This window comes from Chelmon rostratus, chromosome 2, assembly GCF_017976325.1.
Source record: "Chelmon rostratus isolate fCheRos1 chromosome 2, fCheRos1.pri, whole genome shotgun sequence".
Classification (NCBI taxonomy): domain Eukaryota; kingdom Metazoa; phylum Chordata; class Actinopteri; order Chaetodontiformes; family Chaetodontidae; genus Chelmon; species Chelmon rostratus.
The window spans coordinates 6,348,273-6,375,210 of record NC_055659.1 but is presented as its reverse complement, the minus strand read 5'-3'; the positions used below and the strand labels follow the sequence as shown (position 1 = coordinate 6,375,210).

The following is a 26,938-nucleotide window of genomic DNA, read 5'->3' as shown; positions in this document are numbered from 1 at the left end:
AGACCCCCATATTAAAACTTGACAGCAGAAATAAACATGTTTACAGCGTGGAACAAAAAATGCTTTTCCTCTCTATAGCTAATTTCCTGGTTCATGACAACTGCAGGGGGAATTAAGTTTTGTATAACTTCTCATTTAAATTATATCAAGTTTTACAGTTATGCATAATTATGGACATAGCCGCTAGCCACTAGGCTTCAGCAACCAGGCTTCATTCTGCGGAGTTCGGTGGAGTCAGGCCTTTGAAACCTGTGGGTGACATCAGGCAGACTACATCCATGTTTTGTCTACGTAATACATGTAACCTAACTGTTGTTTAGACATTTCCTGGTTCTGATTAAAGGTTTCTCAGAGTAAAGACAAGCTCGGTGATGTCATCTGTTTGCCATGGATACGTAGTTTGTTATGAACAGTTTGTCATCGGCAAATATTTTGTTATGGATAACGAACATGTCTGTCATTGCAGAATTACTGAGTTAGCACGAATCCAGATAACTGTACTGTGTAAAACCCAGAATTTCCTTAGAAAGAAAGAAAAAATAAATGAGAAGAAAGAAAAGATGTCATCCAATTTTAAACCTGCTTCAGAACATGATGTCTGTAATGGATGGTCTACTACTGCAGCAGTCCAGCAGTGTTAGTGTTACGGTTTTTGCACAAGTGCAGTTCTGGAATGTGTTATAATGTTAGTTATTAGCAATTTTGAGCAAACAAAAATTGTTTTATTGTTGACAATGCTGATGTCTCTTTCTGACCCAGGTGACCACAGATCCTGTTATCACCAATCGGAAAGCAGCGTGGTTCACAGGACAGGAAGTTGCACGTCGGGCTCCATGGAGATAAAGCCGAGCAGAGAGATGACAGAACAGGGGAAAATGTCAAGATGACACAGTCGAATTATGCTAACATAGCAGGCTGAACGGTTGGTTGACAGCTCAACACATGTTTGCTCCTGCCGCCGCCCTCTCATCATCCGTCCAGCCATGTTGTTGAAGAGGAAGATGTGCGTTGCCGTGGTGATTGCTGCCATCCTCTTCCTCATGCTCGCCAGTCAGAGCATCCAAAGGAGACATTTCCTGCCGCTGTCATTAGCCCTGCCCTTCAGCCGGGCCACGCCCACCAGCAGGGAGACAGGTGAGGAGCTCATGTCACCCTCACTGGAGTAAAAAAGTCTGTTTTTTGTTACACAGCTTTTGTGAATTTCTCTTTAAAAAAGTAGATTATCCAGATAGGCCATCCTGTTGGTTTCCAAATTTGTTTAAATGAACCTATTTCACAAAGACTGCCGAACTCATTGTGTTAGCACTAGCATAAGAACAATAGTTGTAGCAGCAGCAGTGTTTGTAGTATCAGTAGAAGTACTTGCAGTAGTAGCAATAGCAACAATTGGAATAACAGTGGTAGTATTAGAAGTAGAAGTAGTAGTAGTAGTAGTTAGTACTATTAGGATAATAGCAGTAGTATCGTTAGTAGTAGTAGTATTGTGATTGTATCATAGTGATGCTAATAGTGTTAGCAGAGCTCCCATGATGCAGTATTCTCTCTGTTTGTGTTTGCAGTAACTAAACCCACAGTGTCTCCTGCTGATCTGACCCAAGACCGTCCCGTGACCCCCCCTCCTCCCATGACCACCCAACCCGAAGCCAAGGAGGAGCCTTTAGAGGACTCCCAGTATGTCCTGAGATAAGACGCAGGAGGTCAACGACTCTGTGTAACCCATGATTCCCTGTTCTGTCCCCGTCTGACTCCTCTGTGTCGTCCTCTCTCAGGTCGTGTGGTTGTACTGAGTCCTGTATTTCAGACCTGGGCCGGTCAGACTGGTTCAGCCAACGCTATGACCCCAAACAGCAGCCCATCCTCCGAGATACCAACAACAACTTTGACCCTGACGCGCTCAGATGGTGGCTGGTGAGGACAAACTCCTGCTCCTAGTAGAATAGGATAAAGCTACAACTGTAAATTAACTTTACATTAACAGTTAAGTAAATCACAAAAAATAAGTTATAGAAAAAAGAAAATTTTCAGGTGCCCTATTTTGCCCTCTTCGACTGACTGTGGTGCAATAACCAAGTGTGAGTCCCAGAAAACAACCACATGCTGCACACTGAAAGTGACCTGACAGCATTTAATTGATGTGTCAACACTGAGAGTTGCCGAATCAGCTGATTTACAAACGACCAAAGAAGAATATGTAACTTACTGCATTGTGGCCATACAATGTGTTTCAGTAAATAGCCAGGACCAATGATGAAAATGTGTATTTTCAGAAAGTTGAAATGTAGAAAGTCTTTAAATTGTTTTTGTTGAAGCTGTCAGCAGTCTGGATGAAGAGTCAAACGTCTGAGTCTTTTTCCTGCATTTATAGATTCAGTCCTGCTGCAGAAACCATTAGTAGATTAAAATGGGGGCAGTGGAGGGGAGGTGCTAGAAATGTTGCTAACATCATCAGTCTGAGCTACATCAGCTACAGTGTACTGTATATACCCTGCGTGTGAGCTAAATAAGAGCAGCCAGAGCTGGGTGCTGCAGTTATTCTGTTTATACATGCTTTTACAGTTAAAATCTGCAGCATAAAACAAAAATAAGAAAGAAAAAAAAAATGCTTACAGAGCTGATGCAAAGTGTTTTTCTTTTTTTTGTTGGACCCAGACTCAGACAATATCAATATAAGAAGCTTAAAAAAACCTACATTTAAATACAATGTGATACGCTCCACCTCTCCACAGGGTCTTCAGCGGTCCGGTAACGGCCAAACTCTAGAGGAAGTGATGTCAGCCATGTTTCAGGTCATTCCCCCGCCCACTGTGGACTTCAAGCCCCTCCCCTCCCGTTGCCGTAGTTGCGCCGTGGTTGGCAACTCAGGCAAACTACGACGGTCAGGAAACGGCAAACTGATCGACTCGCACAACTCTGTAATCCGGTATGTACGTCCAAGATCACACGTCCTCCCATTCCAATCTCCCTGCTCCTCATCTTCCTCACTTTTCTCCTCCGCAGGATGAACAAGGCTGTAACTCGAGGATTCGAGAAAGACGTCGGGAATCGGACGACACATCACTTCCTGTATCCAGAGAGCGCGGTGGACATTAGGCATGGCGTCAGCCTCGTCCTCCTGCCGTTTAAACTGAGGGACCTAGAATGGCTGACCAGTGCGCTGTCCACCGGCCAAATCAAAATGTATGAAATATTGAGTAAACATAGATGCCAGTTTATTAGGTACGCCGAGCTAAAACTAATGCAGCCTAATACAACAGCCCTGCAATAAATACTGGCGTCATGAAGGTTATAATGTTCAGTTTTTATTGTTCGACAGGTGTTCAGATTCAGACAGGTGTTTCTACTGATGATATGATATAAACAGGTGTTTACCTGTCAGTATAACAGCACCATAAACTGCAGCCTATAAAAAAGATCACGAAGAATGCATTACTTTTAGTTACTTAAACCTAATAAACTGGCAACTGAGTGTATTTTCAAAACCCACAATTACAAAAAGATTTAGAGTATCTAATTATGTATGTTTGTATATAAAATATATTACATTAAATATATAACATAAAATTAATATACATTTTAAATATATTGTTTATAATATATACAAAATGTAAACAGGAAATATACATATAGATTTTTTTTATGACAGCAAAATTTGTATTCACTACATTCAAAATCTAATATATTGAAAATATGTGGTCTAATTTAATTTAGATATGTGTATCTAAATATTACATCCTGAGATTTACCAATGTAAGATAGACACATAAACAAAATATTTATATGTTGTATTGTACAGAAATGTTGCATGGTACTATGAATGCAGACATGTACATCAGTATGTATAAATATATACTATATGAATTTGCACCAGATAGAAAAATGTGACTTCTGCAAACTAACAGTAAACTAATGTAAACATATAGTGGATAAATACATACACACACAGCTTAAAATGTTTACATGTATGTTAAAAATGAAACAAAAGTACTCATGTCATGTACAGATCACCTGCATGGTATATTTATGGTCAGATACATAGATAATAGACATGCTTATATACTTAACAATATGCCTGAATATGTAATATAACAGGTAGTATGTATGAAGTTCAATGTTTAACATCAGATGGGATAAATTGTGAACTTGCGTGCTGTACATGTTGTATATACATTAATATATGCAAATGGATTAAGAGCAATGTAAAGTACACACTTAAACTATATTATGACCTGTAATCCTTTCTGTATGTGTGTTCAGGACCTACATGAGGGTTAAAGACAGAGTGGAGGCTGATAAAGACAAGGTAAAATAACTGGTCTCTCCGCATCACACACATAAAACTACACCTAAAATATTTCGATAGTTAAGATTTAATAGTGATGAAAAAAGTACATTCACATGTTCGTGTCATTTTCTTTCCTCACACAGTTTAAGACATTTTATTCTTGTTCACAGTTTTCAGATTATTTGTTCTGGTACAAGTTCTTATACAAACAACACAATTAGTATGTTACCATGGTAACACTGTGTGTGTGTGTGTGTGTGTGTGTGTGTGTGTGTGTGTGTGTGTGTGTGTGTGTGTAGGTTCTGGTGGTGAACCCGGTGTTCTTCAAGTATGTTAATGACCGTTGGACCGAGCATCACGGTCGCTACCCGTCCACAGGCATGCTGGCCATCATCTTCGCTCTGCACACGTGTGACCAGGTAGGAGGGGGGCGGAGTCTGACACCTACATACTCCACAACATTTAGTCAACTTCATTCTTCAGTCAAACTTGAGTTGTCATCATATACTATAGTGACACAGCTGAGGGCAAGACCGTTGAGATAACTCGCCCTGATGGTACATTCAAGGACACGACAAAGCTCACATTCTTCCTTTATATCCATGTTTGATTATTTGTGCCTTAGTATCCCTGCACATCGTGGTGCATTCAGGGATACTGACGTAGAGAGAAAGACATACATATTATGTTGCAGTATGTCATGGCTGCACTTCCTGTCCGTGTTCAGGTGTCAGTGTTCGGTTACGGTGCCGACGAGCAGGGGAACTGGCATCACTACTGGGAGGAAAATCGCTACGCTGGAGCCTTCAGGAAGACCGGAGTCCACAGCGCCGAATTTGAAACGCAGGTCATCCACCAGCTCGCCAAGGCGGGCAAGATCAGTCTACACCTGTGACTCGACCACTGACCTACAGACCTGCAGGCCTGGCACTGACCGACCTGCTGACCCACAGACTGATGGACTGACCTACACACCTGCATACATACAGCAGTGCTGACTGACCCACAGACCTGTTGACTGACGGACTGATCTGCTTGCTGACCAGCAGATTGTTGAGGCCGAGAACCAGCGGCATCTCATCTGGTATCAAGGTGAGTCTGGCTGATCGCGGCCAAGCGTCGGCTTGCCCGGCCATCCTCTGGCACTGATAAACAAATCTGAGCCGATTCTGGACCGTGTACGGCTGCCAAATTTGGCGTGTACTGGGGGGAATTTGGACACGTGGTCGGGAATTAGACCTGTTAACTTGTTGCACGTCAATCATTACACGTCTGCTTTGAGTCGGACATCCAGGTGTACCGGATTGAAGCCGCTTGCATACCTGGATTACCTGTGGACAGAGCCTTCGGGGTGAGAGGAGCTGAACATGCCCCCTCCACCTGGGGAGCGGGGCTCAGATCTTCTCTGTGCAGACCCCTGCTGGTTTAAATTAGTTCTAGCTCAACTTGAACACATGGACTGTTTTTCGGGACCCTCCACTGTTGAAACAGACGAACCGCCCTGCTGTCTGCGACTGCAAGGATCGACCACACAAGTTTTGCTCTGAGTGGGAAACAACCACAGACTTTTTTTATATATATATTTTTTATTAATTTTTATAGACATTCTACAGGGATGGCCTCTTTTTTTTAATCAAAGCACTTTGCTCTGGAGAAGTAGTGGTACAAAGAAGTTGTTACTTCTTTGTCCAACCACATAACAAGACTTTTTGTATTTTAAATCATTTATTATCCATCCATTTAGTCTAACTGAACCTCAAAGCAAACCGTCCTGATCTGGAGGACGTTTCTGTCCTGACAGACTGGTGCTGGAAATGGGACAACAACGTCGTATATGGCGGCGGGGGCAGTGGGCGGGAGGAGCCTGTGTGACGTTCTCAGCCTGTGTTTGAGCTTCTCCATGTGTTCCGCGATGATTCACCAGTGTGCAGGTTTTCATCTGATTTCACTGATTGCCCAACACGGAAACATTTTATTTGTATTTCATGAGTTAATGGCCAGCGATAAAGTCAAAGGCGTAACTTAGGATGTGACTCAGTGACCAACCTGCAGACTGTTGAACTTGTGGACAGACATGAGTGGACTCCTCTGAGTCACAGCTCAGCTGATAGCAGTGACAAAGACAAGGAGACCTGCACGACTTTGAACTAAAGGTTTATTAAACAAATCATAACAAGGACAAAATCAAACAATTAGTAACATCATCAGTGCGTGCGGTGCATGAGTGAATGGAAGATGTAGTGCAATGTACTAAAGTCCAACCAAAAATAACCAACCATATGAGAGAGACTGACAAGTCCAGCAGGAAGCAGAGGAGTCAGTCTGCTGTCTGCTGGACTTCCTTGTCCAGGTAGACGACAGTGTGCAGAGGGCTTTCACACCTGTACTGTGAATGTACAAATACTGTTGCTGATTGTCAGTCACTGAATGTTTGTGGCTTCGTTTACACAACGAAGAGTTTTTAGGACGTTTTCACATTGAGTTGAGTCTGAATCTGAGTTTGATCGTCTCACTTATGTCGTTTCTTTCACTGTGCTTTTTGTTTGTCCTGTGTTGAGTGTGCCTTTTATTAACGATACACATTAACCAGATGCAGTTAATCCCATGACCAGTGGAGGATGTGAAGGCCAGCAGCAGACTTTGAACAAACTACAACAGCTTAGCAAAGACAAACCATGCCTGTGTCTGTGTGTACATGGATGTCAGCACACACCCTCATGCTGAGTGTGGGTCATTAGAATAGGACACCTGGGAATTTTGGCCTTAAATCTGGATTAAAACAGCATTTAATTTATCCCGTTGTCCATCTGTCACATTATCATTTAATTTTTTAAGGGTTGTGAAAAACCAAAATGTTTTAATTTTCCGTTTCAAACATTTTAATTAGACTTTGCATAATTTTTTCCACATAGAAAAAGCCAACAAATATTTTCTGGCAAATTTTGTTTTCAGAAACTTTGTGCAAAATCTGCGCAATCACTGTAGCTCTGCCACTTCCCAAACTAATCAGTTCTTCTGCAGTATATTCTTGCACTAGTAAGCAGCACCTTGTATTTTAGTGCCTTTGCCAGTAATGCTAGCCAATGCAACTGGCTCACAACATTTACGGAGTAAGTGCATCCACAATCTTAGGTTAACTTGTGTGTTCTTGCAATAAATGTTTTTGTTGTTGTTGTTTTTTAAAACAAACATAATCTGGTGTTAGTGGTGATAATTAAGACCTGATCTGCCCCCTAGTGGATATACCTGTAAATCCTCTCTCAACACCAACTTTTGTTTTTTGACTTTGCAGGTATGAGATCATGAAAACGTTTGACATTACATAATTTTTGAAGATCTGTTTCCAGATTCAGACTAACCTGCCAGTGTGAAATCGCTCAGTAAAGAGCTCAGTCAGCTTTAAACAAACTTGCTGGTGTAGCGTCTAACAGCCAGAAAAGAAGTAGTTTGCATGAAGGGTCGTCTGACCATGTCCACTGTTCCGAACAGCCACACTGGAAAGCAGAGTGAAAAGGCTGCAGGCATAGACTCCTGGCAGTGTCCCACCACCTCCCTGAACTCTGTCCAACAACTCTGTGTCTTTGTGGTCCCAATGCACAAATGGGGATAACAGCACACTTTCAGACAGTCTCTCCTGGAAGTGATAAAAGTTGTCAGATGCAGCTGTCGGAAAGGGAGGTTTCAGACGCTGTTAGATGATCCCCAAAGCACTTCGTTTGAAGCAGACTGAGGCCTCTATAAATAATCATAAATGCTGAATCACTTTCTGGAGGCTGTTGCTCTGTCGGTAGCCCGGCTGCAGTTTAGAGTTTAACCCTGTTTGTCTCAAACAACTTGCACAGGCTGAATGCACCTGAGTGCTGAGTCATCAAAAGCTGTGGTTTAATCGGAAACATCTGCTGCTTAGTTTAATAGGTTTCATGCACTGCTGAGATTCAACACTTTGTTGGCTTCTCCAGGAAAACTTCCTGCTGGTAAACTGGGAAATCATCCACCTAATGAGGAACACTCAGCCACTAAATGACAGAGCAGCAGGCCTCTGGAGTCCTGAGCTGGACTTGACATCTGGATGCATGTTTTGGAAATTGCAGGCTATGTTATAGTAAAAAAGATTTACTTGCACACGCTGAAAAAAAAAAAAAAGATTATCGAGAGTATAAATCCAAAATTGTGCATATTAGATTCCCTGCAGTCTGGAAATTTAGAGATTATTTCCTTCAAGAATGCAGGAAGGTGCAGATTAAATCAAATCAACCATTCAGCTGCTGGTAATTCCATGTGATCTGTAGATTTAGAGCAGAGCAACAACCACTAACCAAACAAGATGTTTGTATGACGTATGTTCAGTTATCATAGCTTTAATTCAGCTCATGTTATGTTTAAACTGTGACTCTGTTTTATAAAAGAGAGAGAAATGTCCGTTTCACTTAACAAACAACCTGCTGATCATCAGTTCATTCATTCTTAGTAACCAAACAGACAGAAGCACTGTGATATTTCAAAAAACACAAATCCTCCACAGTCACTCTGAAAGAAATAAAAAAAAACATGAAACAAGAGTCAAGAGTTTTTTTTCTTCCCACATCAAAAACTCTGGAGGTAAAAGTTGATACAATCAAACTCAAATGAGAAAAGTTCTGCTGAGAAACGTCTGTAAAAGTGATGATTGCTGCCACCATCATCAGAAACATTCAGCTCAGTGTCCGCTGGGACAGGCTGTGAGTCATGTTACTGTCACTGCCTCTACACATTAGTCTATATATCTTGCTTTAGCGAGGCACGTTGCATTTTCTTAATCACAGGTAATGTTTCTCGTTGAGTCAGAACTATTTGGTGTGTAGTGATAAATAGAAAATGCCATTAAAGCGTGAAAAATATTTTTGCTTGTTTTAACGAGAAACTGAGCAATTTATTTTGTAATAGTGGCGGCAATACGCTGCCGCACTTACTCATTGAGGCGTTGATGTCTTGTGACATCTAAGGCAGCTGGAAGCATCAGCTGTATTCCATTTCAGGCTCCGCCTCCTCTGACGCCCACATTTACAGACCGACTGATTTTACCTGAATTTAGAGCAGACAACTGCCATTTATCCCTCGGTCTTCAGTATCCCACAATCCCTTGTGCTCTGGTCACATGTTGGACCTTGTAAGCCCCGCCCCCTCTGAGGAGGCGGAGCCTGAAATGGGACAGAAGCTGCTTTTGTTGTGGCATCTTCACAGGATTAATTAAACAATAAATTAGAAGAGAAAAAAGTTGTTCAGTTGAACTTCAAAATAAAAGTCCCATGGATTGTTTTATTTTGAAGTGAGCTGTCGCTATCTGTGTGCTTAATAAAATATTTTAATTTTCAATAAATAAATAAATAAATAAAAGTATCATCAACATCAGCCTTGAATTATCGCTGATTTTCTCTGTGCGCGGCTGTCCCCATGGCAACATTATCTCATAACCTAGTCTTGCTTAGAGACCTAGAGATCTAGTCTGGTCCAGATTCTTCACTGAAAGGTCATCTGTAACATTTCCATGGTAACAGAAGGCATAAGAACTGCTGGTTGCAATTAAAACATGGCTGACAACAGGAACTGTGGCTGGACCGTGATCGTGTGAACTCACAGGATGCTGGAGCTGGTCAAGACCGGATCAGTCAAGATCTGGGAGGGGGAGTAGGACAAAAAAAAGTCTGACCTGGTCCATCGCAGGTCATCTGTTCAGCTTCTGCTGCTCAGTACTGATCTGGTTTGGTCGTGGTTTGGTTCTTCTGAGGTCCAGGTTGACTCGGGATCTGAACTGGTCCTGGTCTGGTTCCGTCCAGGGTCACATCAGTCTAAGAGCAGCTGGACAAAGGAGGACGGAAACAAACCTCTCTGGTCCGGTTCATCCTCTATGTAACCATGCTATACACACACACACACACACACACACACACACACAATTTGTTAATCCTTTCTGACATATACTCAATTGAAAACAGAAGCAACAAAAGACTGGGAAAGTTGTGGAACGCTCCAAAACCACCTGTTTGGACCATTCCACAGGTAAACAGGTTGATTGGTAACAGGTGATAGTGTCATTATTGGGTATGAAAGGAGCATCCTGGAAAGGCTCAGTGGTTCACCACTTTGAGATATAACTGTGCTGGTAGTCCAACAGTTTAAGAACAACTTTTTTCAACATACATTGGGATTTAGGAATCATCATTAAAAGATTCAGAGATTCCAGAGAAATCTCTGCACAAAAGGGGCAAAACTGAAACCCACAGTGGCCTTTGATCACTCAGGCAGCACTGCATTAGAATCAGACATGACTCCATAAAGGACATTACTACGTGGGCTTGGGAACTTTTCAGAGAACTGTTTTTCACTGTGTCCAATTTTGTGGGGGAATCGGGGTTGTAGGAGCTTCACTGTGTGATTCTGCAGGTGTATGAAGGTAAAAGACTTCATACAGTATTTAACCAGCAATGACTTCATGTCGACTTTGTTTTCAAAGGTTACTTTTTCTTAGTTTAAGTATTGTATTCTCATAAATAAAGGGGATGAACAGCTGAGGCCACTTTCACAAGTTTCTCCGCCCCACCAGCGGGGGCACCAATCAGAGCGCAGAATGACGATACGTACCCACCAATCACTGTCCTCTTGGCCCAGGACTACCAGCACCTGTCCTTCAGAGAAGCTCAGCTCATCGTGGTGATCAGCCTGGCAGTCATACAATGCCTCAACCCGACGGCTCGTCGCACCCCGAGGCTGACGGACAGAAGTAAATAACACTGAAATAGTAATACTGATAAATATTATCAATTATTAGAACAGGGTTAACTTTCAGAAGGAAACATGCTCACTTTCAAAGCAAATTGAGTTAGGTAGCTACAGAGAGATGTGTCTAGTTGTCTCCAGCAGTGGAAAAAGTATTCAGATGTTTTTCTTGAGTAAAAGTAGCAGTACTACAGTGTAAACAGAAAGGCTAGTCTATGTGTCTTTTATATCGTTTTATAGATTGATATAGTTTTATTTTGAGGCAGTTGTGGACATATGTAAGGTTTCATGTTAAAAACATGACAATGAATCAATCAATCATCTCAGGCGATGTTTTAGAGTAACGCAAAAGTAATGTAATAAGTAGTGTAAGTAAGTTACGTTCCACAGGGAGTAAATAAGTGATCTAATGCAATACTTTTGTTACATGTAACAAGTAATTTATTCTACATTACTTTTCTTGAATAACAATCATAGCACTGGTGTCTATGGGGTTCTGAAGAACTCACCAATGATCTGCGAGGAAGTGGCTGGGGGGCGGGGCCTCTTCTGTCACTCTCAAAGCTCTGAGAGCGCTGATTGGTAGGAGACCCATTGGGCGGGGCTTTACTAGCGGGGTGCAGGAAGTGGGAGGAGCTACCGTCACTGTCGGCCCTCCGAAAACCTCGGAGAGAAAAATGAATAGAAATATTTCAATGTGTTATTTCAAGGAATAAAAAGGTAAATACAGACTTGACAAAGAGTAGATGTTTAAAGATTCAGTGTTTTAATTTTCAATATGGATGATCAGTCGATTCATTCATTATTTAATTATTCATTGTTTTTAATTTAACAACTTTTTAAGGGGCTTGTTTTTATTTTTAATAATAAATATTTTTTATATGTGTAATAACTTTTCTATTTTATATATATATATATATATATATTTGCTTTAAAGCAAAAGAACAAGGTTGTTAAAAACACAATTAAGAATATTGTAGGAATGTAAAAATGCAATAGAAGCAAGAACAACTATCAATTAGTCTACAGATTCTCTTTTCAATTAAACTAATTGAGAGTTTGGTTTATATAATGTCAAGAAAGAGTGAAGAATTTTCATCAAAGTTTGCCAAAAAGTCCGAGGTGGTATCTTAAAAATGCTGTTTACACAGAGCACTACAATAAAGTATAAAATACACAGCAAATAAAATGCTATAATATCATAAATGAAAATGTAAACTAATCTTTTCTACTGTATGTATAAGTACTGGATTAAAAGCTAAACTCAAACTATATCAGTCCCCTGCTATTCGTCCTTCACTGGTTAAGCTCCTGGCCAACACAGTGAGCTAACATTTCCAAAACAGTCACACATGAAAGATTCATCAGAGTCCAAACAGATGAAACAGACGTGGATCTGATGTTTCTGGACAGGAAGTACCTCTGTCAGGTCGTTCAGCCAGCGAGCTGAGAGGAGAAGCTGGCCTGGAGAGAGACAGACAGACAGACAGACAGGTTTATTATCTGAGATGTAATTCAGCCGCAGTCCACCAGAGGTCAGTACAATCTCTCAGTTCAGCTGAGGAAGTGTTTCAGTTTGTGCACGCTCGCCTGACTCCTGACTTTAATCAAACATATCTCCTTCTCCTCATTCAAATTAAGCAGAAAAACATGTTGTGTATCGTGTTCACAGTGGGCACTGAAACTCTATAATGCTTCCACTGAGTGAAATATTCACACACAAGATGTTTTTTATGCCTCCACCTTTCTCTTCCACTTCTTTTACACCTGTGGCCTCATTTTTGACAAATTTCACCAAAACTCAGCCAGACATTTTGGTATTTATGGAATCTCAGTAGAATTTTTGATAAGAGCCTTGAGAGTCTGAACTTTTTTTACTTTTTTTACAGTGTGGCCAATTTTTTTTCTGTAAAGCATATTGAGAAGCAAAAAAATGGTTTCAGCAAGATTCTCAGTCATCCAGGAAACGATGCTTCTATGGTACTATGATTGTTTCTACTAAAGCCACTGAGGTAGATTGTTTTCATTATGAGGAGCTTGTTTTAAACACCAACATATGCTGTCTATAGAAATGGAAAATCCAGACTGCCTGGCACCTGGGCCAGGTGACATCATGCTACTGTGGGTCCAATCAGAAGCCTTGTTACCTCTGATGTGTTTAATGTAATAAAGTGTGAATTTATGTTTAAATTCAGTGCAATTGTGACTCAGATACTCACACACACTTCTTGAAGGAGGAGTCTGGACCGCTGTAGATCCTGGGGCTGGTTGGCAACCCATAATCTGCACACACACACACATACACATACACACACACAGAGTTAATAACATTGCATCTCTTTGACAGATTAATTGCAGTCCCTCTCAGATGTTACCCTGCTTGCCAGACTCAGAGCAGCTCCTCTTGTGTCGGACGGCGATGGGAGGTGGAGGGGTCGACTTTCTGTTTCCTGTCAGGGGGAAGAAGACCTCCCCCTCTTCCTCGTCTTCCTCCCCAACTCCCTCCCCCCCAGCAGGAGGGGGAGGAGGAGGAACATTGGGAGCTGGAGGACGACAGGAAGTACGGATGATTAAGGAAATTTGATTATATTTTCTAAAGAGGCCTCCCTGACTTCTGATCTTCTCCTTTTATTGGAAGCTCAACACTTCCCCCATTTCACCTACCATCCATACCTTCCAGTTCCTGTTGCACTGATGATACACTTTTTAATAAAATGTCCTTTATTTTGTCCGGTTAGATTATTATAACTGAGACTAAGAGTCCACAGTCATGCTAGCAGCTCTGTGAGGCTCTACCTAAGCACAGCGGTGCTTTCAGCTAAACAGACAGGCTGATGGTGAGGTCATCAGTTTTGCAGGTGTTTAGTCATAAACCAGCATGAATTAGACAAATAAAATGTTGGACCTGATAAAAGTCAGCTGACAGCAGTTCATCGATGAGCGGACAAGAACGTAGGTATCAAGTTTCATGACATCCAATCGTTTTTGAGACCGACACTGTCATCTCTGCAGCACGGCTAAAACCTTGAGTTGTGTTGTATGAAGGAATTATATTTATCGGGCTCTGCAGCTCTTTGTTTGCAATTTAATGTTTTATGTAAGAATATTTGTAAGTTGTGAGCTTACAAATGTTTCACCACCAAAACAGTATTTTTGATGTCTTAAGCTGATTGAGGCTGGCCATTTCAACAGCATAATTAACTGTAATTACTTCATACTTTGAAGTTTTTAATCGCTGTTAAGCTGCTTTCAGTGGAAGTCAACACTTCCTGCAGCTGTTTCACAATAAAAACCAGCAGGAAACAGGATTATGAGCTGCTGGAAGGCTTTTAATGTGAAACATCTGACATTATCATTAAGGTAATAAATCCGTAAATAATGTAAATGTAACAATAAAACTGACAACAATCAGAATCTGAGCTCACCTTTGACCCTCGGGGGCAGCGGAGGCGCAGGGGAGGACGGGGGAGGAGGAGGGGGGCTGGAGGCGGAGCCAGAGGGACGGCTGTGGAGCTCCATCGCCATGGCGAGCCTCCTCCCCACACTGAGCAGACCTCCTCCAGCTGCTCCAGCGGACGACGGAGTGATGGAGGAGGAGGTGGACTGAAAGCTGAAGGGACGGGAGGAGAAGGAGAAGGAGGAGGTGAAGGAGGAGGATGAGGAAGAGGAGAAGCGCTCCTTCTTCACCGGACCATTCTGAAACAGAGGAGGAAGAGGAGGGAAGTTAGTTTTATGGCCAGCAGAGTCACATCACTAAGCTAAAACCATTATTAACATTACAGTCATGGTTTTGGAGTAAACTACATTTTGGTAAATACATAAAACAATCAAGTCTTCATGTAAATAGGCCGAGAGCAAAGACAGAGGAAGGAAAACAGCTTTAAAAAGGCCTGAATCCAGAAAGTTAAAGTAAATATCGACTATTATCCAGAACACTTCCTGACAGCAGTTTCTTGCTGTTATCCTCAACAAAGATCCACAGATTTAATTAAGAATCTTCATTCAAAAGCAGAAAACAGAGTATTTAATGTTATGGCACATCTGTGTTGTGAACTAAAGCAGTCGACCTTCATGTTTTTCCTCTTGAAGGACTCTCAGAGCACAGACCTCCACCAAGGCCAACAGTCATTGTAACCACTATGTATGTCTAGATATATTATCAAACTAGTTTCACAGTTGGTTAATATGCTCCATAACGACTGCTTTCTGTGTGAAGTATGAGTAACTATGTGTATCTGCTACCTCAGAGGATTACTGGTACCCATCATGTGGATCTTGTACAGTTGGCTGTGTTTCGTCACTATTAAACTTCATTATATCTATTGGATTTTAAGATGTTTTGCATTTATTCCACATGGGCCAAATCTCCCAAAATCTCCCAATGTTAACATAAGTAAAGAGATTCAGAGCCACTCTGTTCTTCTTCCACCCATCCTTCACCCTTCCACCAAGTTTCATGAAAATAAGGCAACAACAAACTGGACCAACAACATAGCCTCCATTGCAGAAGCAACTATGCAGATACTGTATCAGCTGTCCGTCTGTTGCCACGGTTACCTTGTCGTCAAAGTCGTCGTCGCTGTCGTAGAGATCGTCGTGACGAAGCCTCCACTCGTACTCCACGTGGACGTGATGCTCGAACTGGTTGGACTGGGCCTGCTGCAGCTGCGCGGACAGACACAGTTACAGCAGGTGTAACGCTGACATCATCAGTCACATGTACAGAAGTGTAGCTGCGACCTCACCAGCGCCTCACAGTCGACGTGCTTCAGCCTGCGGCTCACGTCCAGAGCGGTCTCTCCTAACTCGTTCTCTGAGAAACACAGTTTAGCTATTACTCAGATGCTCTCTGTTTGAGAGTTAAGACTTGTTTTCAGGGTTTAGGGATGAACTAGTTTTAGGTAACAGTTAGAGGGAGGTGGTGGGTCAGGTGAACGAGGGTCCTCTATATAAACGTGTGTGTGTGTGTGTGTGTGTGTGCGTGTGTGTATTACTGATGTGTGTGTTGGCCCGGGCTCTCAGCAGCAGTCTCACACAGTCGCTCTTGTTGTGCAGGCAGCTGTAGTGCAGCGCCGTGTTTCCTGCTGATGTCTGCATGTCCACGTTGGAGCTGAGGAAAAACAAAATGCAGTTAAACACTCAGGTGGACACACACTGAGATTAAATCACTCATAAACGACGTCAGAGCGGACCGACCAGTTCTGAGCCAGGAAGTCCAGGATGTGCAGCGACGTCCTGTCAGCCAATAGGACGGCTAGATGGAGCGCTGTCTCCCCTTTCTCCTGTTGGCATGGAAACACACTGCTGAGTGTGTGTGTTTATGGGAGTTTACCATGAAGTCAGAACAGTCTCCGTATTAATTAATACACACAGAAGGATTCACAAAAGCATTTGTAAATGACATGTTTGGATGTTGGTACATTTACATATAGACTGTTGAACCTGCATTTACAAACTGTTGGTCTTGTGTGAAGACTCCCCTGACGTGCCTCTATTCACAAACACGTTGTTTTCAACAGGGACTTATCTGCAGCCAATCAGATGGCTCCTTCCGTTTCAGCCAATCATGCAAGCATTAATTCAAAGGTATCATTTAATGTGATCACATAAACGATCACTACACAGCCTACAACTGTCAATCAGAACACAAAGGGAGAACGACAGGATCTTCCTGTGTGTATCCCTGGATATGTGTGTACCTGTGAGTGTATGTGTATACATGTGTGTACCTGTATCTATGTATACCTGTGTGTAGCTGTATACATCTGTGTGCCTGTGTCTGTACCTGCATGTGTGTACCTGTGTGTATACTTGTATGCATGTGTAGCTGTGTGTGTGTTCCTGTGTGTATACCTGTATGTGTCTGTTTACCTGTATGTGTAACTGTATGTATGTACCTGTGTACAATTTTATGTATGTGTACCTGTGTGTGTTTGTACCTGTGTATACGTGTTCATACTTGTATGCGTGTGCACCTGTGTGTACCTGTATGTGTGTGTGCAGCGGCTGGCTCAGCTCTGTCCTCTGAGCGTACAGCTGGATCAGACTGTAGATGTCGCAGCTCTTCGTCGCCTCCTGCAGGCCGAGTCGCTGCGCTGCAGTTGAGCTGTGGCTCCGCCTCACAAAATGAACATCCTGATATTTTGATAGGATGAAGTCTTTGCGTTCTGCCCTGCACAAATGCACACACACACATATATATAGTATCAGAATCAATCAAATGAAAACTATTTTTATCAGAATAATGTGTGTGTGTGTGTGTGTGTGTGTGTGCTTGTCTCACATGTGGCTGTGCTGGGAGGGCTTCAGTGATGGACTCAGCAGGTTTGCCTCCAGTATTTCATTAAAACCAGCGTTACCAACATTTCTAGCCAGCTGGGAGAGAGAGCAGAAGTTACAGCCATGTGAAAAAGTGAATGTAAGGTCTGATATTAAACTCATAATTCTGACCACAGAGTCAGAACTGACTGCAGGAAACTCCTAAACTTTATTAAAACCTTCTATCAACTTATTGCTGTCTGATATACATGTTCCATCTTGTTAGCCAATAAGCTAATGCAGCACCATCCTGTACTTGGCTGGGTTTAGTTAACTGGAGCAAGTGGTCCCACTCAGTTTCACCATAGACAGTTTAAGGTGACTCATACCTGGAACACGTCCACTGATTGGATAGACATGAAACGCTCCTGGTTGAACCATCAGTGCACAAGATTACCGTGTTAGAAAATATCTGATTCCAGGATAAAAAATGAAATGGTACAAGACTGTGGGCATGAAAATGTGAGGAGATTAGAAGATTGATCACACTCTGCAACCCCAACAGCCTACAGGATGGACTGCAGATGGATTAGCTTGTTAGCTAACAGGACAGACCTACCAGCAGGTCTGAGGTCCCCAGGCTGTCCAGACTCAAAGACTGGATCCTGGAGACGTGGACGCCCATCTCCCTGTGGATCCCTGAACACTCGATACAGGTCAGGATACCCAGGTTGGTCGAGAGCCATCCAGGATCTACAGAGAGAGAGAGAGAGAGAGTTTCGATCCATTAGATGAATTGTGGAGTGAGAAAACAGACAAGATGCATTGATTGATTGATTGATTGATTAATTGACTGACAGAGATTACCTGGAGCTCCACAGTCACAGCAGTTGTTGTTTCCTGGCATCCGTCTGATGTCATCAGTGATGGACCGGGTCAGATCCTCCACGCTGCTCTCCCCACCTCCTCCTCCTCTCCTCCCCCCGTCCAGAGCAACACTCAGAGCCTCCTGCTTACTGTTGCTGAGCACCGAGATCCAGCTGAACACACACAGATACACACAAACACTATTAATACTTTTCATTTTTATCTTAACCAACATTAATTCAGGGCGGTGCCAGTATCAGACCACATCAACTGCTGGTCAGAATAAAGCTTATTTTGACTCACGCCACACATTCAGGTTCATCCTCAGCCAGGAAGTGGTAGGTCCGATTATCTGGAGGACAAAGTGTCTGTTATATGTTACGCAATTATATATCAACACATATAAGTGTGTTATGAGCATTTATACTGTGGCCAATGAAAATTGTGGATGAACTTTGTTTGTGTTTGTTTGCGATTCTGAATGAATGATAGCAACAGTGAGGCTCAAGAGCTTTTGTTAATTAGTTAACCACCACCAACAAATAAAATAAATAGGTGCTCAATTAGAGCCACGCAAATATGATCTTAAATGTGTTTGATATTTGCACGAATCTGCACAAATCAACCGGCGGTAGAGGAGGAAAAAGACGACGACTGTTAAAATAACATCAGCCACAGTGAAGCTGTGCGACAGCTGCAGGGGACTGGAGAGACAGCCAGACAGGAAATGAAAAGACGCAGAGACGTCACAGACAAGAGACAAAATCAAGACAAAACCTGCTGGGATTTTTAAAAAGTCTTGGTTCAGCCTTGTGAAATCCTCCCTGTTTAGGTAGATGTTGCCCAGCAGTGTAAATGCCAGGACTTCTGACCCCTGAGGCTCAGGAAAAGTACTTCACGATGTTTAAAACATAAGTTACTGGTGTGAGTAAAATGATTTATGCAGGAAAATACCCTCCAATCATAGAACAAATGCAAACTTTTCACTTACATACACACAATTATAAGTTATTTATGAACATATTTATATCATAAACTAATATTATATGCGTTATTAGTTAATTATTTATTATTTAGTTATTTTCACATTGTATTTATCATGCAAAAATACAATAAAAATCTAAATCTATATATATTTATTAAATAACAAATTAAATATTAAATATGCTTTAAGGGTGAGGTCAGAGTTGGGATCAGGAATGTAGCTGTGAGGTAAGAGGCTAGGAATGCATTATATCAATGACTGTCCTCACAAAGAGTATGTGTGTGCGTGTGTGTGTCTTACGAGATATGAGGTCAAAGCATTTCTTGTCCTCCACACTGGGTTTAACTTGACAGGTGAGCAAGTTGAGTCTGGTCGGGGGTTTGTTAGGCTGCGAGAAAGAGAGGAGAGGGCGTGATCGTTATCAATCTGTCAGTCAATCAGTTATTTGCATTTAACCTTTCATTCAGCGTAGTGCAGGTTAGAGTGTTTAACAGGCAACTAATAAACTGGTAAGAAGAATAAGATAATAAAAAGATAAGTAGAAAAAACATTCAAGACTAAGATAAGGACATCAGATTAAAAGCATCATTAAATAGCAGAAAGTCATAAATGAGTAAAATAAAACAAAAGCAAAGGCCATAAATCCCTCTAAAGCAAAACCTGAAGACTAAAAATGTTGTAAGTACTGTTGGAGGTTTGCTATGAAACTTTTCAGTCAGTCCAGTTGATGAAATCTTGCATGAAGCAGCAAGATCTCACTCACAAACATGAACACGTGTCCTGTTCTGAACCATAACATGAGCGACACACACACACGTGTACACACACACACACACACACACAGGTGAACTCACAGTAGCGTGTGCGATGGTCAGGTAACAGTTGTGAACTGAACATTTCCTCTTCTGCCACATTTTCCTCAACCTGAAACACAAACAGAAGCACAGTTTTACAGTTTCACAGCCGACACTGATGGACAGAGTTCAGTGTGTTTGTCAGTGTGTGCTTATTTTCACCCATCGCTCTTCTTATAGAGGAATCCTGTTCTTTCTGTCCCGTACTGTTTGTCTCCCAGCAGCTGATGCATACTGTACACCTGCTTTGGTAAGGAGTCCTACACACACAAACACACACAGACATGAATTACCTGTTGAACACTACCATAATGTTAGTCAGCGTCTGTGTTTGTCTCGGACCTGCTCGGTGTGGACGACCGGCCTCAGCTGATCTCTGAGAGACACGAGCTGCCTCTTCTCCTCCTCCTGACGCTGTTTCACCTGCAGACACACCAGAGCTCACCTGAGTCCCGCTCTTCAACTGTGGCTGAACTCATCCAGGCTAACAGGCTGCTGTTTCCGTCATTCAAACACAGTTATTTTTTTTTAGCTTACATCAAGTTATTTTGAATAACGCTGCGCTCTTATTTTGAAATAAAGGCAACACGTGTAGAGAGTTGGAACTATGATAAGCTCTCACATGATTGGCTGAGTGGTGATCATGTCCCGTGGTGAAAGAAGTACTATTACTTAAGTAATAGACAGCAATACAACAATGTAGAAATACTGCATTCAATCTTTTACTTCAGCAAAAGCACAGAAGTATTACCATCAGAATATACTTACAGTACTTTATGCAGAATGTCCCAATTCACACTAACATATTTTAATTTTTGATGCATTATTGCGTACATTACTTTAATGTAATGCTGGCAAAGGTGGGGCTTACTTTTCTCTTTTTATGCTGCCAGGCAGCTTGTGAATTTAACCAAGAGATCAATTGATTCTTATCTTTATTTATAATGAAAGATCATAATTTATTTGTTGATTATATTTTGAACTATTAACCTGACTCTGTAAAGGGCTGAGTAACTAAAGCTATCAAAGAAATGTAGTGGAGTAAAATGTACTTGTGCCTCTGAATTTTAGTCTAAGTATAACGTACTATAAAACAGAAATAACTCAAGTGAAGTACAAATACCTCAAAATTGTACTTAAGTACAGTACTTGAGTGAATGTACTTTGACTTCAGGAAAAAAATCTGAAAAAAACAAAAGTCTGCTAGCGCCCCCTGTTGGCTGCAGTGTTCATTAAAGTGTACAGCTGTGACTGTCATACCGTCATCAGGACTCCATTCAGCTCCTCCATGTACTGCTTCAACCTCTGAGTGGTGGAAACACACTCCTGCAGGAAACTGCACATACACACACACGCGCACACACACACACACACACACACACACACACACACACAGAGTAAATACAACCTTGTCAGTTTACTGCATGTAGGCTTGTGCATGTATGTGTGGACGTGTATTACTATAATTATTATCACATTGTGGGGACATAAACCTACTTACACAGTGAAACTGTGGGGACTTGAATGTCGTGTGTGTGTGTGTGTGTGTGTGTTTGTTTGTGTGTTCTTACTTGTTGTGGCTGTGGTAGTGTTTGATGAGGTTCTGCAGCAGGTCAACTCCTCTCTTTGTCTTTATCTCATTGACCTTAATCAGATACTGAGGGAGACAGAAGGACAGATACAGATAGACAGAGAGAGGGACAGATAGAGAAAGAGAGAGAGGCACAAAGAGAGAGAAAGAGAGACAGAGAGACACAGAGAGAGACAGACAGACAGACAGAGAGAAAGAGACAGAGAGGGAGAGAGACACAGAGAGAAAGACAGACAGACAGAGAGAGACAGACACACACCCAGAGAGAGACAGACACACACCGAGAGAAAGAGAGATACAGAGAAAGACAGACAGAGAGAGAGACAGAGAGACAGACATACAGACAGACAGAGAGAGAGAGAGAGAGAGGGAGAGACAGAGAGAGAGAGGAGAGAGACAGACAGACAGACAGACAGACAGACAGACAGAGGGACACAGAGAGACACACAGAGAGAGACAGACATACAGAGAGAGAGAGAGAGAGACAGAGAGAGAAAGGAAGAGACAGAGAGAGAGAGGGAGAGAGAGAGAGACAGACAGACAGAGAGAGGAGTCCCTTTATTGGACAAAGAGACAGAGACACACTTTGTGATGGACATGTTTTTAACAGAATAGTTAAGGAGCAGTGGGGGAGAAGGGGAGGAGTCAGGAGCTGAAGGAAGATAAAGAGAAGCAGGTCAAGCAGTAGGATGAAGAAGAAGATCAAGAAGAAGAAGACCAAGGAGGTATAGGTGAGGAGGCATGGCCTCGGGAGGAGGCGGAGCCACTAACCTCACACATGCTCAGTTGGAAGGAGCGTCTCTCCTTCTCGAGCTCCTCTGCAATCTCTCCTCCGCTCACCTCGTTCCTCACCATCCCATACTGACGAGCTAACTCCCTCTTCTCCTTCTCCACCTGCTTACTGCACACACACACACACACACACACACATTGAATCCACTAACAGCATTAAAAGCTGCACACAGGTGATTCTTCAGATGGTCAGATATGGAAAAAGGAATGAACACGACCACTAGCTAACTGCCAATACGTTTCAGATATTTGTGAGCTCAGCTCGTCTTCTCATCACAGTCTAAGTCATATAAAATAGATGCTGCATGCTTTTACAGTGGATCAGTTTCCAAGAATTCTTCTATCCAACTATTCTCTGGTGCCTCAAGAGACAGAGAGTTATACTTTCTATCAAAACTCTTAAAACCCCTTATAAAAAAAGATGACAGGAAGAGTGCTATTCCATGTGTGTCCAGTTCTAATTACTACTGAAGCTCTCAAAACTCCAGTAGAGGAAGTATCCGGATGTCTGTCAGAGTGCTCCAGCAGTCATATTCAGGTTTTTCAAAACCCAGACAAACGCTTACCCAGGTTTCTGAAACCATACTGGTGATATTTACATGCGCAAACCCAAAACTGGGATATTCCAAAAAAAGAGGCAATAATAGAGGTGCTAGTGTGCATGTTGACACTTCAGATAAGATTCAGTGTGACCATCACTCACAATCTGCTCTCATAGTCCCTCCATGCTCTGTCAAAAGGTTTCTTCAGATCCTACAAACAAAAAAGACAGAGGAGGAAAGATGATTTTACATCCGCTGTACTGATGAGACCGTAAACACTTTAATTACAGTCATTAGCTTTACTGCGGAGGAGGAGCTCTTTCACTTCTGTACTCTCAGTAAGACTCGTGACACAACGTGAACACACAGATCCTACATCTGATCGTTATCATGAACTTTAATGAGAACAGTCAGGTGGCGGACAGCGCCATCCTGAGGCCACGAGGAGCAAAAATGATAATAATGGCGGTGGTGAAATGTGCGTCGGTGCAGTTTATATGCATCATCCAGGTGATGTGAAAGCAGTAAGTAAAGATAAAGTCCTCACCCCCTTCACCTCCCGCAGGTCTCCTTTAACCAGAGAGTCCAGGAAGAAGTTGATGTTGTGGAGCATGCTCTTTAACTGCACACACACACACACAAACACACACACAGTAAATATAACCTTGTCAAAGTAAGACGATCATTTTTAAAATGTTGTACATCTGCTTGATCGCGCTCCAAACCAGCTTCAGACTAACTGGAGGGTACGACTGTTACCAGGTGCAGGTGTTGTCACCTCTGACCTCTGTGACATCACACTGCTGTCACTGATGACTCACCAGGTTCTTCATTGGCGAGAGGAGCTCTTTAGAAAAGTCCGCCAGTCGGCAGAAGGCCGAGCCGACCTCCGCCTCTCCGTTTGAGTGACAGTTGACTGACAGCTTTTCCATCGCATTAATGTACTGCTCCAGGTGAGACACGTGGTCTGACAGAGGGAAGCACTGTTAGTACAGGAAGCAACAAGTGTGTGTGTGTGTGTGTGTGTGTGTGTGTGCGTGCGTGCGTGCGTGCGTGTATACCTTGTCCTGATGTGTATTTGGATTTAGCAGCTTTCTTCATCTTCTGCAACACCAAACGGTCACTGTCCAGAACCTGAACACACACACAGTCACGTTCACAGTGTGTGAATCTGTTGAATGTGTGTGTGTGTGTGTGTGTGTGTGTGTGTGTGTGTGTGTGTGTGTGGACAGGCATTAATTCACCTGCTGACTCAACACGCACACACAGAGGACGAGCTTTGTTCTCTGACAACAGGCAGCTACATTCCTGTGTGAGTCTCATCAGTCGAAATCTCCACATGAAGCAGCTGAAGTCAGATGTTTTAAACTGGAGCTCAGTCCGACATCGAGGTGGTTAATTAATGTGACGACAGTCACGACAGAAATGTGTCTCTCCTCAGTTTGCACATGTCATAGTAGGAAAAGCACCAGTGCTACTAATAACATTAACGATGGCTCTGGTGTAATCCGGTTTCCCTGTAAGCCACGACGTCACACACCAGGACCCTGAAACCAGAGCAGCTAAATGGAATTCAGCCATCGTTAACGTCATTATTGACATGTGTGCTTTTCCTGCAGTGACATGTCAAAATGTTGTTGTTGGCAATGTTACAAATGAATGATCAGGACTGATTTATTCAGATTTTAAATGATTTTTGCTCCCTTTATGATTTTAATTCACTGGATTCACTGGACTCAACAAAAATACACATCCACAAACAGTTTCCCAATAAATTTACAGAGAATTTACAGTATTGTGATATGGCTGACATTTGATCCATCATCTCTCTGAGTAAAATCTGATTTATCAATTCCTCAAGGACCAACAAATCTGCAGTGATACTGAAGCGCAATGGCAGCTCAACTAATTCCTCTTGTGTGTCTGCAGTGTGGTTGACCACCGTTTTTTGGGTGTCTCTGTATGTAAATGAGTCTTTACATGCACAAGCATTTGTGTGTAGAGCAGGTGAGACTTATTGATTAGCTATCCTGTTTCTACAGACACTTCCTGCACTCACATTTACAACTTGTTCACGCGCGCTTTGAGAAACTGTGGGATCAGTGTGCAGGTTGCAGATTGACTCAAATCCTCATTAATAATCATCTCTCTGGCTCCTCCTCATTACCATGAAATAACAACGAATACTAATGAGGATTAATATGTTGCTGCGGTAACATATGCGGCCTCTGCTGGGGGTATAAAGAGGGCAGGGGGGCAACTTGAGTCGCTGTTTTTCAGGCCAGTCGAGGATCTGAAGGCTTCGGATCAGTGACTCCACTGACCTACAGTGTGTGTGTGTGTTCTGGGGGCCCCTCAACCCAAACGCACACAGAAGCAGACATCACACAACAGCAGAGCAACTTCACAACTACACAAACTATCTTGTTAATCAATTCATTATTGGACTTTCGGTCGGACAAAACAAGACATTTTACAAAATTGATCTCAAATCAAAAGTGACACAAAATATTTTTTAACGTTGATGATTTGCATCTGTCATGCCTAATCAATTCAGCAGTGATCGCTCATATAGCTCCTCAGTTAAATTTCAGATGGCTAAAATGTTTGAGAAATACCATCATTCTGGAATTTCACAGACGTGGCACATCAGAGGGGGTCGATGGTTGGACGAACAGTTCAGGACTTTGACCCCAGAGTCCAGCATTCCAGCTCTGGCTGCTGTATTAGATTTAGATACTGAAACTCTTTGAGGCGTCTAAACAGAACCATAAAAACCTTCATCATGCTTTTGTGGTCAGGAGTGTAAACTTTTGACTGCAGCTGTTGTAGCAGCTGTTCTCAGTGGACATTTTGTGTCTTCGCAGATATGTTTAATAAAAATGTTTCATCATTATGTGAAACATTTCTTTAATCACGTATTTGCTGTTGCAAATTGGAAGAATATAAATGTAATTTCTGAAAATGCTGGCAACTGCACTACCTCTGTACACAGAGATGGGGGTTTAACAGGGGCCCAGCAGCTGATTTTTGCCCAGGGGGCCTCAAAGATAGGTCCGGCCCTGAATATAGAGTAGAGGAATCAAACAGGACTGGTTGTCTCATTCATGGTGGTGATGAAGCCTCCCAGATGATGCATAGTACGTTTCCAGTCCACTACTATTATTACTACTGACTACTACCACACTACCACCACCCCCTGTGTCATACTGACCTCCTCCAGCAGGTAGACGGTGTTCCTGCAGCTGATCATCTTGGAGGTGAAGGAGGAGGTGGTGGGGGAGCTCCAGTCCTCCTGGACCTCCTGCAAGAACTCGGACACTGACACGCACTCGGGCATGGTGCTCCTCAGCCCGGGACACACCGGGACCACCCGGGACAGGACCGGAGCAGACTAACAGGGTCCGGAGGCTGACAGATCAATTCCACACAAAAGACTGAGAAAAGCAGGCGGAACCTTAAAGCCGTTCCCCAGAGCCAATTACAAGAAATAATAAAATAATATGAAAATCAGTTTAAGGTGAAATAATCCCATCAGCGCTGTTTCTGCACTCCCACAGTCCCGTGAAGACAGACCAGCATTAAGAGGCAGATAAACGTGATAATTAAAGACCTGCTCCGGTGACTCCTCCGTCAGTGTGACTTCACTATGAACCGCAGCATCAGCCGCTTCTTCCTGCAGACAAAAGGTGATTAAATCCAGCAGGGAATAAATCCTACCGGCGCGGATTCAACGGAAAACCCCGAGAAATTAAAACACTCCCGGATCATTAGCGCGTAAAGGCAGCGAGTCTCTCCCCGGTGGAGCTGCTTCATTCAGAGAAAAACCCTCAAACCCGCCCCGGGTCTCCGTGCGTGAACCGGCTGACAAAGAGCGGAGAGTCTGAGCGCAGAACCGGACCCCCCCGGACACCGGGACCGGGTTCAGATGAGGCAATCAAACCGGTCTCTGCTCTCCGCTGCAGGAACAGCTTCATGTCTTCTCATCATCAGCTGATTTTTTTCTGCTTTTGC

At 42.7% G+C, this 26,938-nt stretch overlaps 2 protein-coding genes across 4 annotated transcripts in view; one reads left to right on the top strand and one right to left on the bottom strand.

The window, feature by feature from the left end:
• st3gal8 (ST3 beta-galactoside alpha-2,3-sialyltransferase 8) overlaps positions 1-8,450 on the top strand; it is a 19,396-nt gene extending 10,946 nt beyond the window's left edge. Inside the window, exons 2-9 of the mRNA XM_041944123.1 lie at positions 760-1,134; positions 1,560-1,671; positions 1,770-1,908; positions 2,727-2,920; positions 2,998-3,177; positions 4,255-4,300; positions 4,582-4,701; positions 5,010-8,450. Coding sequence (XP_041800057.1) covers positions 984-1,134; positions 1,560-1,671; positions 1,770-1,908; positions 2,727-2,920; positions 2,998-3,177; positions 4,255-4,300; positions 4,582-4,701; positions 5,010-5,177 — 1,110 coding nt within the window. The 5' untranslated portion in view covers positions 760-983 and the 3' untranslated portion in view covers positions 5,178-8,450. The remainder of the gene's footprint in view (positions 1-759; positions 1,135-1,559; positions 1,672-1,769; positions 1,909-2,726; positions 2,921-2,997; positions 3,178-4,254; positions 4,301-4,581; positions 4,702-5,009) is intronic.
• Positions 6,414-26,938, bottom strand: unm_sa1614 (un-named sa1614). Of its 3 annotated transcripts, XM_041944102.1 has the most exons (29): positions 26,538-26,938; positions 26,139-26,335; positions 23,986-24,058; positions 23,746-23,891; positions 23,472-23,546; positions 23,086-23,135; positions 22,362-22,491; positions 21,571-21,656; positions 21,260-21,335; positions 20,342-20,422; positions 20,162-20,259; positions 20,000-20,069; positions 19,446-19,533; positions 18,464-18,512; positions 18,161-18,333; positions 17,913-18,046; positions 17,319-17,410; positions 17,021-17,207; positions 16,232-16,317; positions 16,030-16,145; positions 15,781-15,848; positions 15,593-15,700; positions 14,461-14,731; positions 13,411-13,578; positions 13,255-13,318; positions 12,456-12,499; positions 11,545-11,699; positions 10,901-11,026; positions 6,414-10,177 (listed from the first exon to the last, which is right to left on the bottom strand). In XM_041944102.1, exons 2-29 carry the CDS (start codon positions 26,262-26,264, stop codon positions 10,103-10,105), a joined length of 3,015 nt encoding a protein of 1,004 aa, XP_041800036.1. In that variant the 5' UTR covers positions 26,265-26,335; positions 26,538-26,938; the 3' UTR covers positions 6,414-10,102. The 3 variants fall into 3 exon arrangements, with proteins under 3 accessions (XP_041800036.1, XP_041800027.1, XP_041800044.1); XM_041944093.1 differs by having other exon boundaries at positions 26,139-26,938; XM_041944110.1 differs by having other exon boundaries at positions 10,905-11,026; positions 26,139-26,938.